This window comes from Macaca nemestrina, chromosome 14 (genome assembly GCF_043159975.1).
Source record: "Macaca nemestrina isolate mMacNem1 chromosome 14, mMacNem.hap1, whole genome shotgun sequence".
Lineage (NCBI taxonomy): Eukaryota > Metazoa > Chordata > Mammalia > Primates > Cercopithecidae > Macaca > Macaca nemestrina.
Genome location: NC_092138.1, coordinates 37,428,890 through 37,446,725, shown reverse-complemented (window position 1 = coordinate 37,446,725; position 17,836 = coordinate 37,428,890). Strand labels below are relative to the sequence as shown.

The 17,836-nt window shown below is 43.0% G+C and overlaps 1 protein-coding gene across 2 annotated transcripts; it reads left to right on the top strand.

Annotated features, from left to right (window-relative positions):
- Positions 1-4,054: 4,054 nt before the first annotated feature.
- Positions 4,055-5,509, top strand: DMAC1 (distal membrane arm assembly component 1). 2 transcript variants are annotated; one of them, XM_024795144.2, is made up of 2 exons: positions 4,055-4,328; positions 5,241-5,509. In XM_024795144.2, the coding sequence occupies exons 1-2, from the start codon at positions 4,138-4,140 to the stop codon at positions 5,416-5,418; spliced, it is 369 nt and encodes a 122-aa protein (XP_024650912.2). In that variant the 5' UTR covers positions 4,055-4,137; the 3' UTR covers positions 5,419-5,509. The 2 variants fall into 2 exon arrangements, with proteins under 2 accessions (XP_024650912.2, XP_011752127.1); XM_011753825.2 differs by having other exon boundaries at positions 4,059-4,414.
- The last annotated feature ends 12,327 nt before the right edge of the window (positions 5,510-17,836 follow it).

Below are 17,836 nucleotides of genomic sequence, written 5' to 3'. Positions count from 1 at the left end.
TCCAGTATTCTCACTACTTTATTTTATCCTTATATATCCATATCTTTATTTTTTCATTTTTTTAACCTTCCTAAAATCACATTGCATTTCAGAACATAGAACAGAATGTTTTTATCTTGTTAATTTTTAAAGTCAATCCAAAGGAAAAAAGTTTAAATCCAAAGTTATTCCTATATTCACCCATCTCCTCTAAGAGAAACAAACTCAAAACTCTAAATGTCGTGATTTCTTGCAAGTAATTCTCTGAGAACAACCCAACATAAGAAATATATATTCAAAACCCAAAGAAAATGAAAGGTAGTATGAGTTGGGAGTTGATGATACAGAAGTTTAATTGCAAAGACAGTATCAGAATTAAAAGATCATTCTTAAGAGGTAAGAAAGTAAACTGGCAAAAACAGATTCTGTATCAATTCCTCCTATTAGCCTGATTTTGGGGTTGAACTTTTCCAAGGCTCTCAAAAAAACAATGCCATGACTATGATACAATTCAGACCATGTCTTTAAGAAAGAAACTAAAGAGAAATAAAAAAGTATTCATTCAGGTAATTCAAACCAATTTTTAACGTATCGATCACATTTGTGTACTCTCCTCACAATATGTATAGGTAGCGCTTAAGATATTTGACTGTATCCACAGACACTGGTTTCAACTATGGCTATGGCACTTAGCCATTTTTGTCATATACTGGGAAAACTTAATCTGCCATGTTGAGTCAGGATATTAAATGGCATCATGCAATTGATTGCTTAGCAAAGTACAGGCATATCTTACTTCATTATGCTTCACTTTACTGTAAATGGCAGATATTGTACATTTTACAAATGGAAAGTTTGGTGGTAACCCTGTGTAGAGCAAGCCTATTAGCACAATTTTCCAAACAGTATGTGCTCACTCATATCTGTGTCACATTTTGGTAATTCTTGCACTATTTCAAACTTTTCCATTACTATTATATCTGTTATGGTGATCTGTGATCAGTGATATTTGATGTTACTATTGGAATAATTTTAGGGCAGCATGAACCACACCCATAAAAGATGGTGAACTTAATAAGAATGTGTGTTTTGACTGCTCCACCCACCAACCATTAACCTCTCTACTTCTCTGTATTTGCTGAGATGCAAAAACATTCAAATTAGGCCAACTAATAACCTGACCATGGCCTCTAAGTATTCAAGTGAAAGGAAGAGTCAACCTTATCTCAATTTAAGTCAAAATGTAGAAATGATTATTACTGAGGAAGGCATGTCGAAAGCTGGGATAGGCTGGAATGTAGGCCAAACAGCCAAGTTGTAAATGCAAAGGAAAAGGAAGTTAAAAGTGCTACTCTAGTGAACACACCAATGATTAGAAAGTAAAACAGTCATATTGCTGATATGGAAAAAGTTTCAGTCATCTGGATAGAAGATCAAATCAGCCACAACATTCCCTTAAGTCAAAGCCTAATCCAGAGCAAGACCCCAACTCTCCTTACTTCTACCAAGGCTGAGGGAGGTGAGAAAGCTGCAGAAGAAAAGTTGGAAGTTAGCAGAGGTTGGTTCATGTGGTTTAAAAAAAAAATAAGCTGCCTTCATAACATAAAATTGCAAGGTGAAGCAGCAAGTGCTGATGTAAAAGCTGCAGCAAGTTATCAAAGAAACCTAACTTAGGTCATTGATAACAGATAATCAGTATAGATGAGGCAGCATTCTACTAATAAAAGATGCCATTTCATAACTAGAGAGGACAAGTCAATGCTTGGCTTCACCCTTCAAATCTGACTTTCTTATTAGAATCTAATATAGCTGATGACTTTAAATTGAAGCCAATCCTCATTTATCTTTCTGGAAATCCCAGCACTCTTAAGAATTATGCTAAGTATACTCTGCCTGTGTTTTGTAATTCGAACAACAAAGCCTGATGACAGCACATCCATATACAGCATGGTTTACTGAATATTTTAAGTTCATTGTTGAGACTTCTTGCTCAGAAAAAAGATTCCTTTCAAAATATTACTGCTCATTGACAATGTACCTAGTTACTCAAGAGTTGTAATGGAAAAGTACAAAGAGATTAACGTTTTCATAACTGCTAACACAACATCCATTCTGCAGCCTATAGATCAAGAAGTAATGTTGACTTTCAAGTTTTACTATTTAAGAAATACATTTTGTAAGGCTATAGCAGCCATAGATAATGATTTCTCTGACGAATCTGGTTAAAGTAAATTGAAAACCTTCTGAGAAAGATTCAACATTCTGATGTCACTAAGAATATTTGTGACTCATGGGAGGAGGACAAAATATCTCTAACTGGATATTGGAAGAAATTGATTCCAATCTTTATGAACAACTAAGAAGGGTTCAAGATTTTAGATGAGGGAAGTAACTGCATATGTGGTGGAAATAGCAAGAGAACTAGAATTCGAAGTGGAGCCTGATGATGTGACTGAATTGCCACCATCTCATGATAAAACTTGAACAGATGAGGGGTTACTTCCTGTGGATGAACAAAGTGGTTTTTGAGATGGAATCTACTCCTGGTGAAGATGCTATGAACATTGTCAAAATGTTGGATAAAGGGCTCCAATTTTGAAAGACGTTAAATGGTGGTTATTAAAATGCTATAAAACGTCATTGCATGTTGCAAAAAAATCTTTCATAAAAGGAAAAGTCAATTCTTGCAGAAGAATCGGGCGCGGTGGCTCATGCCTATAATCCCAGCACTTTGGGAGGCCGAAGCTGGTGGATCACGAGGTCAGGAAATCCAGACCATCCTGGCTAACATGGTGAAACCCCGTCTCTACTAAATATACAAAAAAATTAGCCGGGCGTGGTGGTGGGAACCTGTAGTCCCAGCTACTCGGGAGGCTGAGGCAGGAGAACGGTGTGAACCTGGGAGGCGAAGATTGCAGAGAGCCGAGATCCCGCCACTGCACTCCAGCCTGGGCGACAGAGCGAGACTCCCTCTCAAAAAAAAAAAAAAAAAAAAAAAAAAATTCTTGCAGAAAATGTCATTATTGTCTTATTTTAAGAAATTGGCACAGTCACCCCAACCTTCAGCAACCACTACCTTGATCAATCAGCAGCCATCAACATCGAGGCCAGACCCTCCACCAGCAAAAAGATTAGAAGTGGCCGGGCGTGGTGGTTCATGCCTGTAATCCCAGCACTTTGAGAGGCCAAGGCAGGTGGATCACCTGAGGTCAGGAGTTTGAGAACAGCCTGGCCAACATGGTGAAAACCCATCTCTACTAAAAATACAAAAAATTAGCCAGGTGTGGTGGCAGGCATCTGTAATCCAAGCTACTAAGGAGGCTGAGGCAAGAGAATCACTTGAACCCGGGAGGCAAAAGTTGCAGTGAGCCAAGATCCACCATTGCATTCCAGCCTGGGCAACAAGAGCAAAACTCCACCTCAAAAAAAAAAAAAAAAAAAAAAAACAGATTAGTACTTACTGAAGGCTAAGGTAATCGTTAGCATTTTCTTTGGCAAGATTTTTTTTTTTAATTAAGAGATATACACAGTTTTTTAGACACAATGCTATTGCACATTTAATAGACTACAGTATAAAAAACTTTTATATACACCAAGAAACCAAAAAAAAAAAAAATTGCATGACTTGCTTTATTGAGATATTTGCTGTATTGTGGTGGTCTAGAACCAAACCTGCAATATTTCTATGGTATGTCTGTATCTAGCACATGATTGTGCACATATAAAACCCAACTCCTTGATTCACAGGCCTCTGGATAGGAGATATGACATGCCCAAGGTCTGGCAGTTCATGTAAGGCAAGAAACTTAGCGACCCAGACTTCTCCTCTAAGGAGATTGAAAGGTGATGCATTTAGTGAGTAGCAATTACAGAATTTCTAAAAGGGGGGGGGGGGCGGTGGGGAGACGGCGGGGAGGAGGGTTGGAATTGGCCTCCAGCGCATCCGAGGTTGTTGCTGCCAGAGAAATCCAGCAATAAAGGGCAGCATTCTTTCACCTTTTCCCCCTCTGAGGCGGAGGGGAACTTCATTTCCCAGCAGCCCTCAGGCTTCCTCCTCGCACGGCGCAAGCGTTCTGCTTTCCGGCGCTCTGCTTTCCGGTGCATCGTTTACGTCGGTTTGAACCAAAGACTCCCAAGGTTGAGGCCGAGTTCCAGAACATGGGGTTTCAGGTGTCCAAGCCTTTGGAGTTCTCCAAGATCGCTGCGTCTCCCGATACCGCCGCCGTGCCCGCCAAGCCTGCGCCCCCAGCTACACCCGGAGCGCCGACCTCCCCAGCAGAACACAACTGGTTGAAGACTTGCTGGAGCTGTCGAGTGCTTTCTGGGTTGGGGCTGATGGGGGCGGGCGGGTACGTCTACTGGGAGGCACGGAAACCCATGAAGATGGGATATCCCCCGGGTCCATGGACAATTACGAAGATGGTCATCGGCATCAGTGAGCATCAGGGCACAGCACTTGGGCGGGTTGGGTATCTGTGGGGTAGAGGAAGGAAAGGGAGCAGCCACGTGGGCGGGGAGGCGGGGTGCTGGCGCTGGTCAGGTGGTGGGGGCACCTCAAACAAGGTGAGAGAAGAAGTTGTTGGAACGCCTTTCTTTCTTTTCTTTTTTTTTTTTTAATTTTAAATCAGTATTTCTTGAGAACGCTTATTAGGCTCAGTCCTTTTAATTCTCAGAATAGCTGTTAGAAGTAGGTATGATTATAGTATTCTCATTTTACTATGGAGCAAACCAAGGCAACGAGGAGTATTGTGTTCATGGTCGGGAAATGACAGTCACTTGATCCCAGGTATATCAGATCTCAAAGCCCATACTTTTTCTCCAGGTCCTGGAGAAAGCCTGAGCGAGGGCACTTGACCTTAATTTAAGAAATTTGCCTTGAATCCCAGATCTTTAGACGTGGGTTCTAAGCTCACCTACTTGGTACACCTGGGTAATGTCGCCCACAACCCCTTTCTGTGATCGTCAAGATGTCATCAGTAAAACGTCATGATCTTTTTAGCTTTCAAACCGATTGTCAGTGAATAGAATTTGAGGTTTCTGTGTTACCTTCTTGATTCTGTATAGGTAAATTCTCCTACAAGATGTTCTTTTTTTTCCTGATTTTTTTTTTTCTTTTTCTGTGCTTCACTTGCCTATAAGAAAGATACAATGGTAATATTTCCTCCAGAAGTGTTGTGAGGGTTAAATAAGATGGCGTGTATGTGAAACACTTGGTAAATTAAAATGCATCATAAAGGTATGGTATTGTTGTTTTTTTCTAGGCATTGCCACCTGGGGTATCGTTGTCATGGCACACCCCAAAGGGAGGGCCTACCACCAGTGAATCTGTCTTCTGTCCCTGTCCCCATGACACACAGAGCAGGCATGGAGTTTAATGGATGTTCTGGACAGACACTTGTCCATGGACAGACATCACTACTGTGGATACTACAAGACTGAAAAGACAATCATATGTTGTCATTCTCTGGCTGTAGAGTGTTAGTGACCTTCACAGGTTTCACAGGAACCAATAAATCCTTAAAGAAGTAAACAGGTTCTTTGTCTTATCTGGGGAAGGAAAGTATAATTTATATTTAATTGTTTAAGCATTATATATATAATAGTATGTCTTATATAATTGCATATCATATATAATAAAGATAAATATATTTAGTTATATAGTTAATATAATTTTTAAAACTTTTGAATAGAGCAAATGATAAACTCATGGGAAAATTAGCTATTTTACTTCACTATTTTAAAGAGTTCTTTTTCTTTCTTTCATAATTGGATCAACAACTGTTATCACCCTAACCATGGGTAGGCATCATGCAAGATACAGAAGTACGTGAAACTTTCTGTGTATGAACTGCTCATACTTTGCAAGGCATTTTCAAGTCCATCACCTTATGAGAGCTTCACAGCCAGTCTGAGGTAGTTACTTCATTGGAGGTAAACCTTAAAACACAAGAAAGAGCCCACATGATTTGCCTAGGATCATTCAGTAAGTTGGTGATGGAGCTAGAACTTGGTCTTGTCAGTTTTTTGTTCTAGTCTTCCCTTTCATGGAGGCAAGAATAACCATTATGAAACAGATAATCATAAAAATCAGCATACAATAAAAGACTTAAATGTCACAAGAAAAATTCAAAACCTTTAGCTAAAAAAAAAAAAAAAAAATTTGATTCCTTTTCCACAAGCACTAGATATGTTTCTGCGATGATTTTGAGATAAGTACTCAAAATTACGTAGTTCATTTCTAAGAAAAGACCATGTTTCCTACCTATTGGGTTTTTCTACCCTGAGATACTATGGCTTCTTTGTAAAGGTATATGAAGTGTTTTTCAAAGCGGAAAGATACTGTTAAATTCAGCTGCTAATCATAGTCTATGTGTTTGGAATGACATGTTGAGCAAGTAGTACCTTTAAGGCTGTTGCTTTTTGCAGTATTACATGGAAGTGCCTAAGTCTGTTTAGCCTCACAAATGACTTTAGAATCTTGTGTTTTCTACATCAGAGTTCATGGTGGGGATGGTGCTATATATATACCTATGCAATTTAGAAGGAAAACATTTCAAACCTAAAGTAGGCAACGAGATATTATTTATATGAAATCCACAATTCAGTTATGCAGTGTTCATAAATATAGAAGTTTTAAGTTGGAAGGGACCATAGATGACCCAAAGCAGATCACCTATGGTCATTCATATACCTAAAATACCTACAAAGAGAAGTTGTTCCCTGGTTTAAAAGGCAGTCTGTTCTATTGATGGACTGCTTTAGTCTGAACATTTTCTTAGGTTAAGCCAAAAACACATAAACCTAACTTGGTCTTGGCTTGATCTACTGGGTAAACAGTAACTCTTAAACATATATACAGTTGACCCTTGAACAACACAGGAGTTAAGAGCGCTGAACATTTGCTTAGTGGAAAATCTGCATATAACTTGACTCCCCAAAAACTTAATTAGTAGTTAGTCTACCATTGACTGGAAGCCTTACTGATACCATAAAGCAGTTGATTAACACATATTTGTTGTGCTGTATGTATTATATACTCTATTCTTATAAGAAGGTAAGCTAGAGAAAAGAAAATGTTATTAAGGAAGTAATATATTCAGTATTCATTAAGTAGAAGTGAATCATCCTAAAGGTCTTCATCCTCATCTTCACGCTGAGTTGTCTGAGGAGGAGGAGCTGTTCTTTCTGTCTCAGTGGTAGAGGTGGAAGAAAATCCACAGATAAGTGGACCTGCACAGTTCAAACCTGTGTTATTTGGGTCAACTGTGTTGTAATAGCATTTTAATCTTTTTTTCAGACTTTTACAAATATGAATCTGAGCTTTTTCTGAATAAACCTGCCTGCTCACCGTTAATAATGCCAAAGTGTCTATGTTTGGTTCTTTCCAACTTGGAACAATTTAACTAAGTATGGGCAAAATATTGTTCTACCATGTCTATAATGTGGGAAGAAGCAAAAGGAAAATCTGCATTTGTAGTTAAAAGTTTTTTTTTTTCTTTCTTTTGAAGTATACTTCAAAATTTGATTTCTGCCAGTGCCAACCCAGACATCCTAGTTTGTTTTAGGGATGAGTCTGATGTTCTCAGACAGGTATCAGACACCGAGACATCACCTTAATCCTTCAATACAGAGAGTTCACTTAGTGTCCCCAGTATCTTTCCTTTTGTTGAAGATGAGGTGGAGTAAGCAGGATAAATGGGCTCAAGAATCAATGGATTATAACTCAGTCATGTAAGAACACCAGCTTAACTATGATTTATAGAGTTTAGAATCCCTTTACAGCATGGAAAAGAGAGTTTAAAGTCTCATCATTACCTATAGTAAAGAAGGAGACAAGAGAGAAAGTCCAAAAAGTAATTTAAAATGCACTTACACATTTTTTAGGATCCAGAGACCAAAATGTGAACATACATGTGAACACTGGCTTTTATCAGTGTCCCGAGATATCATTAGGTCAACCTGTATATAGTGAGTATAAACTTTGGTATCTCGAGATATTCAAGACATCATCACACCATCATTTGTTCCTATTGTGTATTGCATTGACTAGTCTGGAATAGTGTGATCAGCGAGCAAAATGAACATATTAAAGGACCCATGTATAGACTGACCCTCAAGAATCTGGGTAAGATAGGGGAAAGGGATGGGAGATCTCTTTTTTTTTTTTTTCCTAGGCCAGTTGCAGGGACAGCTGTTGTTGGCAGCCCTGGAGTGTCCCAAATGCAGAGCAGTTTCTGAAGTTTCTGGAGTTTTACCTGGCTGAGACCAGTGCAGAGACAGCTGTTTCTGGTGGCCCTGGAAGTTAAGCATCTCAACCATGATTTGTACTTCAGCTCCACCCACAGCTTAGCATTTGCTCCTTGCTCCTTTTGATTAATGGTTTCTCAGCCTGGCTGTGTCTAAGCTAGGAGGCTCCTGAAAGAAACCAGTTGATTTGACAACCTAAAATACATGCTCTTTAATTAAATATGTTCAGGGCAAATATATGTTCACATACCCCCTCAAACCAGGCTTGGCCTCAACTGATTTATTGCCAGGACTATATTGATCAAACTGACATTTCTTAGATCTTAAACAATAGTAAACAATTTTAATTGAAAAACTGCTATTTTTTTCTTTTCTTTTTCTTTTTATTTTTTTTGAGACGGAGTCTCGCTGTGTTGCTCAGGCTGGAGTGCAGTGGCATGATCTCGGCTCACTGCAAGCTCCGCCTCTCGGGTTCATGGCATTCTCCTGCCTCAGCCTCCCGAGTAGCTGGGACTACAGGCGCCCGCCACCACGCCCGGCTAATTTTGTTTTTTGTATTTTTTAGTAGAGACGGGGTTTCACAGTGTTATCCAGGATGGCCTCGATCTCCTGACCTCGTGATCCGCCCGCCTCGGCCTCCCAAAGTGCTGGGATTACAGGCATGGGCCACCGTGCCCGGCCTTTTTTTTTTTTTTAAGTGACAAATTCTTGGCTTGACCCAATGATTATGTAGGTGTTAGGGGCACAAACTTAAAAGGTGAAAGACCCATAATTACACATCATTCTAAAATGCGTATCTCTTGGACTTTGAGGTATTTGCAACTTGTCATTCAAATATAAATGGAGTGTAGAGAAATAGCCAAAGGGTAAAACGTTAAATCTAGCAATGCCGCTAGAAATCACTGCTCAGTCCTGTGACTGAACTTGCAGGTGCTTCAGGAATATGGTAGAAGGGTCTTGAGATGGTCCCTGTCTCCAACCCCTTGGGGTACACACACCTCCCAGTTATTCAAACACCATTCTAGGTGCTGCTGTGAAGGGATTTTGCAGGTATAATTAAGGTACCAGATTAGTTGACCATAAAATGGATTATCCAGAAGGGCTAATCATATGAGCCCAATAAATCTCTGTCTGGAAGTCAGAAACAGAAGTCAGATTAGACGCATGAAAAGGATTTAGTGCTCCAGAAGTTCCTTGCTGGCCTGTAGAGAAAAAGTTCACATCTATGTTGTGAACTGCCTCTGGGGGCCATGTGGCAAAAAACTGCAGGCAGCCTGAAGTTGCTGAGAGTAGCCCCCAACTGACAGCCAGAAGGAAAATGAGGACCTCAATTTTACAACTGCAAGGAAATGGATTGCTGCCTGTGACCTATGAACTTGCAAGAGGACCCTGTGAGAACCAAGAACCACCGCACCGACCAGCGGCTTGGCTTCAGCCTGGTAAGATCCTAAGCAGAGTATCAGTCATGTGAACTGAGATAAATTTGTGTTAAGTTGCTGAGTTTGTGATATTTTGTTTCACAGCAATAGAAAACTAATACAAGGAATTAGAGGTGCTTTGTGGTGTAGTCATAGTAGGTGGCATGTCAGACTAAATACCATTCTTTGTATTCAGGAAGTAGCAAGAAAAAGCCATTCATTGTATAGCATTTGTCTTCCGAGTAACTAATTTCACTTGTTCTTTTACTGGTGGTTTTCTTGGATAGTTTTAATAATGTGTTTTTAGTTGTTTTCTGCTTTCTAGCATAGTTGTTCCACTAATAAGTAAATATTTTTAAAATTACAGCACCCTTTTTATATGCCAAATATGCTAAATGTTTTATCTGAATTGTTTTATTTAATCCTCAGGAACCCTGTTTTACAGATTAGATGACTGAGGCCTGAAGGAGTTAAGAATTTGCCCAAAGAAGGTCTCAAGCCAATGAACCAGTAGTGGCTCAACTAAGAACACTAATTAGAAACGTATATTGCTAATGGATGTTAAGTTGTTTTCTTAGCATCCATTCTCAAAATATTCAAGTTTCAAAATTAGAAATTTTGCATTTTGATTTTCACTTTTTTCTGGTTATCCCTTAGTATCATTAATCTCTTGGTTTCCTCTTCTTTATAATTGAGGTTATATCACTTATCACTGTGACAGCAATGTAAATATTAATCCAGGACAAGATATTCATCTCATCTCCCTAAGCTTATTCCCTTTGAAGACATTACCCCAATCTCTATCCTGACATTGTACCATTCTCTTGAACCTCAAATGGTATTTTCCAGTCACAGCAGGACATCTCTTCTTGTCTGTCCTTAGACATCAGAGTCCCAACATGTCCCAAATGAACCTTTAGTTTATTTATTTCTTATCTCTATTAATAGTCTTTCCACTTCATCAGCTGGCCAAGCTAGAAACCATGGAATTATCTGTGACTCCCTCGTTACTCTCATTCTTTACTTCTGACCTGTTAACAAGCCCTGGTTATATTAATGCTTACTTCTATCCATTCCCATTGCTATTGTTTTGGGCCAGTTATCATCATTTCTCATACAGATTGCTATAATAGATTCTTAATTCCTCCTTGCTTCCAGGAAACCCTCTCATCTACTCTCCACTGTAGCCCAGGCTACTTGAAAACATGTTCCTGCTTAAAACCCTTCAGTATCTTTGCTGCGTACAAGACGAATCCCAAACACTTTGGCAGATCATGAAATGGCTTTCATTTCTTCAGCTCCATAACTTTCTGTCTTAATCGTCTTCCACTCCTTGACATCTGTTCCATACAGCCTGTGTTTCTGCCACTTAAGCCAGTTCTCCCTAAAATGTCATTCTTTATGTCTTTACATATGCTATTCCTTTAAGCTGGAATATCTTTTTGTCCCTGCATTATGTGGAGAAATCCCACTTGTCCTTCAAGGCCCAGACAGACTGAGTGTTGCCTTTCCGGTGAAGCCTTCCATGAGATATTTCCACTTTAGTTACTTTGATTCTGGTGCAACCATTAACTTTGTGCTGACTTCTATCACTGCACTTAAATGTTTGCCCATTATGCATCTGTCCCTCCCCAGTGATTGTGAACTCCTCAAGAAGAGGATTGTGCTTTTGTCATCCTCATGTTTCCCATCCCCAGCACTAACACGTGACGCTTTCAGTTGATGAGGTTCAATAAATATTTGATGAATGAGTAAACAACTGAACAAATGAATGAGAAGAGAAAGAAATGTTTGTTCCATTTGGTAACTTTAGGGTATCTCAGTGGTTATCAAGGTTTGGTGCCTGGACTAACAGCATCATCATTACCTGATGACTTATCAGACTTCCACATTCTCAGCCCATTGACATTTACTACTGAATCAGAAGCCCTGGGGGTAGAGCCCACCAATTTGTATTTTAACAAGCCCTCCAGGCTTAAGAAAGTTTGATGAACCTCAGGCATAGCTGAACCTGACTGACCTTTGTACAGTGGATCTTAATTATAAAGTAATGGAAAGAAGATCTCTTTGAAGCCATGAAACCCAGCTTCTAGTCCTAGTTCTGCCACCAGCTCCTAGTATGCTCTTGGGCAAATCGCTTAGCATTTAGCAACATAAATTTTACCCTCTATGAAGCCAGAAGATCAGACTACATAATTTCTAAATTGTCTTTCAGCACTAAAGTCCTGTCTTCCCATAATCTCTGTTTAAAGAAGGAGATATACTTTCTTAGATTCCAAAAGACAGAGATAGCAATGAGGAATTGATAGAAAATTGAAAGAGCACCCTGCAGTAATCCTGCAAAGCTGCAGCAGATTAGACTATTACCCAGCCAAGTCCACTCCCTAACATCTTGCAGCTGCAATGCCTCATGCTTCACAGGAATTTAGCAGTCTTCACCTCAACCAGTGCACCTGGCCAACCAAACAATCCTAGTGGGTGGGAAGAGGTCTTTCCTGACCCCTTCCTGATTAGATCATGCCTGCAGCAAGAAGTGTGATTACTCTCTTACAAGGAACATGGCTGTGCTTTGGTCAAGGATAGGCAGAGATGAACATCCAGACTCAGTGAGTTTAGAGTGTAGGTGTATAACTCCACTCATTATCATAGCCATGTAGACATAACATAGAGAAGCTCACCACCATAGCCATAACATAGGGAAGGCTCGTCACTTGGCTCTAAGCCACTATTGTCTGTAAAATTTCCTTGTCGACACTGTACAGGTGCACTCTCGCCCAGAGAAAGAGAGAGAGCACCGGAGTTGTCCATCTTTGCAGATGGACAGGAGGGAGCCAGAACACAGCTCAGCTTGCTCATGCCCAGAGAGAAAGAGTTAAGCTGCTGACCCTAAAGGGAGAGCCGGCCGCGCAGCTGTGTGTGGGAGCTGCGGGACTAACCAGCTGAGAAAAGGTGGACAGTGTGAGAGCTAATGTAAGGTACTGATGAGAGAAATGCTGAATAAACTACATTTCACCTGCTTATGGCCCCCTGAGTGTTTTTTCACGGTCAGGTTCCAGCCCGTGCTGAGTGTTCTCAGCTATCAGACCATCCACCCACTCCCCTCGAACATCAGCATGACCTGGAACCTGACCCCAAGCAGCACATTTGGCATAGTCATGACCCTGACAATTGGCAACGTTGGCAGGATGAAGTGAGTGTGTCTTCAGCCTTTGAGGGCTCCTGGGTTGGCTGCTGGGACCCGTTCTTACCTCATGGGGCGGTTACCTGTGGAGTGGGCACCTTCCCCTTCTTTATGGCATAAGTTTCCCAGTCCCACCAATGGCCTTCTGCCTCCCAGAGGGCTGTCATAGCAGTAGTCGCTTCATGTATGTGGCACCCCACATTCGAGGTGAGAACAGCAGCTAGAGAGCCACTCCCTAACATCTTGCAGCATGGGCTATGGTACCCAGTGGCAGAAGTGCTGCTTGGATGTGCCCCATTGGAAATGTGGGAGGCAGTGGGCAGGTCCCCAATGAGTGTGGAGAAAGCACTGAAGCAGCTGGAAGCACACAGCACGGAGAAGGAACACACCTTCGCCAGCAGAGTTGGATGGGTGTTTCTGACTGCACTGAGGGAAGTACATGCTCAGTCCCACAGGTAAGTGACCTTCCAGTGCAAGCTGCCCGCCTAGGGGCCCAAGTGCATAGCGTGGAGCAGGACCTGAGGATGGAGGACCTCCAGGCACAAGCAGGGCACTTGGAGACCCAGATAAACAGCCTGGAACAGGACTTAGCAACAGCTGTTGGCATGACCTTAAGCCCGTCCTCCTGCCTGGACACTCTCGTTTGGTCTGATGCCAAAGAGAAGGAGGTTCCCTGACTGTGGGCTCACCCTGTGATCGATCAAAAGGCAGAACATAAGCAGCTGATAGGACCCCAGGGGAGGGCCCAGGGATCCCCCATAGTGGTAGAACACACCTCTTATAGTGCTTATACCTGCACTGAGTTGCAGCAGTTAAGTAAACAGTGCAGGCCGCACCCAGGGGAACCCCTCCCTGCCCGAATGCTCCATCTCCAGGACAAAGGAGCTGATAACATTTCTTGCTCTGCCTCTGAGATGGAGAAGCTGGCTTCTATCACAACTCATCCCTCCTTTCATCAGCGACTGCAGCCATGCTGATGGTTGGCACGAGGACAAGGTGACCACACATTAATTGAGTGGCTAATGGCAGCCATAAGGACTGTTTGGAATGATGCCAAAAAGATACCAGAAACAGCAAGTAAATGGCAATCATATACTGATTTGGTGCAGATACTCCAGGAGATGGGCATGTGGCAAGCTATGTTTGATCTGAATACCCGGAGGCCAAATGATGAAAGCTTTACCTCCCACATGAGGGATCTTGTGCTGGGCTCAGTGCCCCAGAGTGCTTTTGGCTCCCTAGCTGCTGTTCTCACCCCGTATGTGGGCCGCCGCATACATGAAGTGACTAATGCTATGGCAGCCCTCGGGGAGACAGAAAGCCATTGGCAGGACTTGGGAACCTGTGCCATAAAGAAGGGAACGGTGCCCCTCTGCGAGTAACCACCCCACAAGACGAGAAGGGACCCCAGCAGGTGAACTGTGTGCAGATGTGGATTGATTTAATTACAGCTAGGGTTGCTCGGGAGAAAACTGACAGGCAACTCAATGGAATGCTGTTGGTTCTCTGAAGGCAATTGTCCCCAGAGCCAGCAATTCCAGAGAATGCCTAAAGGGGGACAGTGAAGCAATGTTGTTCAACCTACTCCCACCCGGATGCTGCAACTCAAGGACTATTTGCAGACAGGTTTGATTAGGGAACTGGCTGAGGTGCCTGGTTCAGCGGAGGGTACCAGACAACTGCAGGCGCTATGTGGAGCTGGCAATCCAGTGGTCCCCCACTAATGTACAGCGGGTCCTAGCACTGGTAGATACTGGTGCAGACTGCAGTATAGTTTATGGAAACCCAGATAAGTTTCTGGGCAAAGCTGCATTTATTGATGGTTATGGGGGCTAGTCAGTGAAGGTGAAACCTGTGTCTCTGCATCTTGGCATTGGCCGCTTGGCTCGCTGCCTGTACACTGTGTATGTTTCTCCCATACCTGAATATATTCTGGGAGTGGACCTTTTTTATGGTCTGGATTTACACACTGCGGCTGGAGAATTCAGACTAAGAGTTCATGTAGTAAAGCTGGTACTGTGTGGACATACGCATCACCAAGCCCAAGTTCTGCCACAACCCTGATGGGTTACCTCCACTCGTCAATACCATTTGCCAGAGAAAACTGAGACTATTAAGAGGTTAGAGGAGGTGCAAATAGTGTGTGGCACCCATATCCCCTACAATTCCCTGGTATGGCCAGTCAGAAAGCCTGATGGGACTTGCAGATGGCAGTGGATTATTGGGAACTGAAAAAAGTAACACCCACTCTGCATGCAGCTGGACCTTCCATCAAGGACTTGATGGACTTGACAATGGAACTGGGACAGTAGCACTTTGTGATGGGACTTGGCTAATGCATTCTTCTCCATTGACATCGATCCAGAGAGCCAGGAAGAGTTTGCCTTCATGGGAGGGCAACAATGGACTTTTACAATGTTGCTGCAGGGCTATATGCATAGCCCCACCATGTGTCATGATCTTATTGATGATGTTATGCTAACCTCTGATTCTGTTGCAGGTTTAGAAGCGGCAATGACCCTCTTGCCTGGGATTGGGATGATGAAGCTGAGACAGCATGTCTGGTAGCCAAGCGGGCTATTTAGCAGGCACAAACCTTAAGGGTAGTTGACCAGGGGTGCACATTTAAGGTAAATGTGCACGTGACCATGGATAGTTTCAGTTAGGGCCCATAGCAGTGCACGGAGCACCTGAGTATGCCAATAGGCTTCTGGTCCCAACTATGGACAGGAGCTGAGCTCTGCTATTCCTTAATAGAGAAGCGATCAGTAATAGCGGGATGGGTGTGTTCATAGATAGCCACCCCCCGGAGAGGGAAAGCAGTTAGTAACTGCATATGCTGCCCTTCAGGCTCATAAGAGCACTGCAGGATGGGCTACAGTCATGCAGAGGACTTACCCAATAGCGAGGTGGATATGCTCATAGGTAACAACCCCCGAGACTGGGACAGCACAGACATCCACTTTAGCAAAGTGGGGTGCCTACTTAGAACAGCAGAGTATTATAAGTACAAGTCCCTTAGCAGCAAAGTTACAAGAGTTTTTAGGGCCTGCAGTCCTAATGTAAGATAAGGTGATGGGGCATATGGCACCCCTAGACCCTGAGCCATCACTGTTTAAGGAAGGGCACACTCCCATTCCTAATGACACATGTTATACAGATAGGTCTAGCCAGAGTACTGCTGCTCCCTAGATTGCTGCTGCAGTCCAGCCTAGTACTGTCACTATATGGTTTGATACCAAGTGTGGGCAAAGCAGCTAATAAGTTAAACTCAGGGCAGTGTAGATAATGATCACCAAGGAGGCAACACCTATGGTAATCTGCAGCAATAGCTGGACAGTTTATTGAGGCTTAACCTTGTGGTTAACTCCTGAAAGTTACAGAATTAGCTAGTTAGTCACTGACCCATGTAGGGCCAGGCCATGTGGCCAGATCTATGAGAGGAAAGATGACCTCTTCCAACCAGGTATGGGGACAAATCATAATGTTATTGCCTGCCCCAAGCCCCCTAAAGGTAGGGAAACAGATAACCCTGGGGTTGGCCATGGACCCTCCAAGCCCCTCATTGCAGATGGTTGGCTATTGTAGCCCCCTGTGGGGAGGGTCTGCAGTGTAATTTACATGTTACTCCTTGGGTGTTTAATGTCTGGCCTCCATAATTAATCATTCATAGGGAAACAGCCGGGGAAGGTATCCTTCTCCAGGGGACATACGTACTATCTGTGTGGCCTATCATAAGTTCTGCTATGACTTTGGCATGGGTATAGGACCCAAAAGAACCATGGAGAACTGATAAGGTGTGGTACCATTGCCAAGGGCAGAAGCCCTTGGCAGCTGCATTGTTAGCTAGAAATAAAAGTTGGCTTGTATTTGGCCTAGGGAACATGATTTACCCTTGTTAGTACCTGTGTTTGCTTTGTCATTCTGGCTGTAGGTTGACATGTCCAACAGCATTATGGACTGGGCCCAGACCTACACCGAGGTGACCAATGTCTCCAACTGTTGGATCTGTACCACCCTTCCAGCAGCAGCTGCAGACAGCACATGCATCCAGTTTCCGTGAAGAACTGGACATGGCTAGAGACTTGGCGTCCCACGAACAATGGGTGGGAGGAATACGGTGAGTTTTGGACAGGGAGTGCCGCAAAACCCATGGCAAGCCTGCCCCCGGCTGACACGTAGTGTCCATGATGGATGGGGCTGGCTAATGGGAGAACATGTGGTTCCCCCATTACAGGTCTAAACCACGATGTTTAGACCAGCAATGGGGTAAAATCACTGTGGGATCGTTGCCTGCTAAGGTTTGTGCAAACATAACGTGTCGCTACACCAAAGGTGTGGTGGAACAAGTGGCCGTACCAAGGCCAGGCCCCCATGGACTTTATGACCTCTGGGAGCTTATGGTCTGTGGGGACACAGGATGACCATATCTGCCGGTCAAATGGACTGGACATTGTACCTGGGGGTGGCCAATGTCCCTGTCACCATGCTTCCCACATTGCCTAGTCACCCACATAACTGGCAGGTGCTATGTTCCCACGTTTTGTGAGTGTGGTGGGCCCCCAGTGGTTCTATGCCTTAATAATAACTATCACTGAAGCAGGTATTATTACTGTAGAAATGCACGTTATAGTCCTTGCAGACCACACAGCTCAGGCCCTGAATTACACCAAGTTGCTCTCCTTTTGCTAACTAATAAGGTTAATCAGATCAGGAAGGTGGTGCAGCAAAACTGGATGGCTTTAGACATAGTCACAGCTGCCCAAGGTGGCACCTGTGCCCTTGTAGGGACACAGTGTTGTACATTTTTCCCTGACAACCACCATAACAGCAGCCTTACAAAGGGTGTCACAGGAGATTAAGGTGATTGAACATCTTACTGAGGACCCCCTGCAGAGATAGTGGGCACCGCTGGGGCTCTGGCCTACATTGGACTTTAATAATCATGGGTAGCACATCAGGAATATTAGTGGTAGGTTGTTGCTCTCTGTATTGTTGCTGTGGCCTATGG

Excerpts from the sequence above, each read along its gene's own strand:
- DMAC1 (XM_024795144.2), top strand. The coding sequence starts at position 4,138 with ATGGGGTTTCAGGTGTCCAAGCCTTTGGAGTTCTCCAAGATCGCTGCG. Across the intron at positions 4,329-5,240 it reads GGGCTGATGGGGGCGGGCGG|GCATTGCCACCTGGGGTATC; the intron begins GTACGTCTACTG and ends GTTTTTTTCTAG.